Source organism: Prunus persica, chromosome G1, assembly GCF_000346465.2.
Source record: "Prunus persica cultivar Lovell chromosome G1, Prunus_persica_NCBIv2, whole genome shotgun sequence".
Classification (NCBI taxonomy): domain Eukaryota; kingdom Viridiplantae; phylum Streptophyta; class Magnoliopsida; order Rosales; family Rosaceae; genus Prunus; species Prunus persica.
Genome location: NC_034009.1, coordinates 3,175,856 through 3,176,456, shown reverse-complemented (window position 1 = coordinate 3,176,456; position 601 = coordinate 3,175,856). Strand labels below are relative to the sequence as shown.

General features: G+C 46.8%; 1 protein-coding gene across 1 annotated transcript in view; it reads right to left on the bottom strand.

The window, feature by feature from the left end:
- Positions 1–243, bottom strand: part of LOC109946617 (loricrin-like) — a 3,934-nt gene extending 3,691 nt beyond the window's left edge. The window contains exon 1 of the mRNA XM_020554994.1: positions 6–243. Within this exon, the coding sequence (XP_020410583.1) occupies positions 6–243 (238 nt within the window). The remainder of the gene's footprint in view (positions 1–5) is intronic.

Sequence of the window (601 nt, the reverse complement as noted above, 5' to 3'; positions counted from 1 at the left end):
GATACCACCGCCAGCACCATCACCAGCACCTCCCCCAGCGCCGCCTCCAAAACCACCACCTCCACCTGCTCCACCTCCACCGCCAAACCCACCCCCTCCGCCAAATCCCCCTCCCATCCCAACAGCTATGTTCTTTTCCTCCTCATCATGCTCCACACTCACTACATTCCTTGCAACCACACTCACTGCAAGGATTTGAATGCAAAACAAAGAAAACAAAGCAAGCCTCCCAGCGCTTCCCATGTTCAAAATATTCTTTTACAAGGCTGAGCTAAATTCTGAGAGCTACAAGAGATGATAGAGGTTTTTTTATACTGGATTCTGGAGCATGCATACGTCCATTTTGCTTTTGCATTAAATCGGTCTCAACAACTAACTGGTCGCTACATTTAATTACAGATGCAACCCACAATTATGAGCTCGGGTACGGTTGTAACTTATACCTGTGGTTTCAGCCGACGAAAACCCTAAGCAGGAAAATAGTAGCTAGGGCAGATCTAAATGCACCCACTTGCGCCCACATGGCTACTTATGTTTGCTTGATAGGAAGTTCTTCCGTCCTGTCACATTACAAACTGGAAGAAGATATTGATTTCATGAC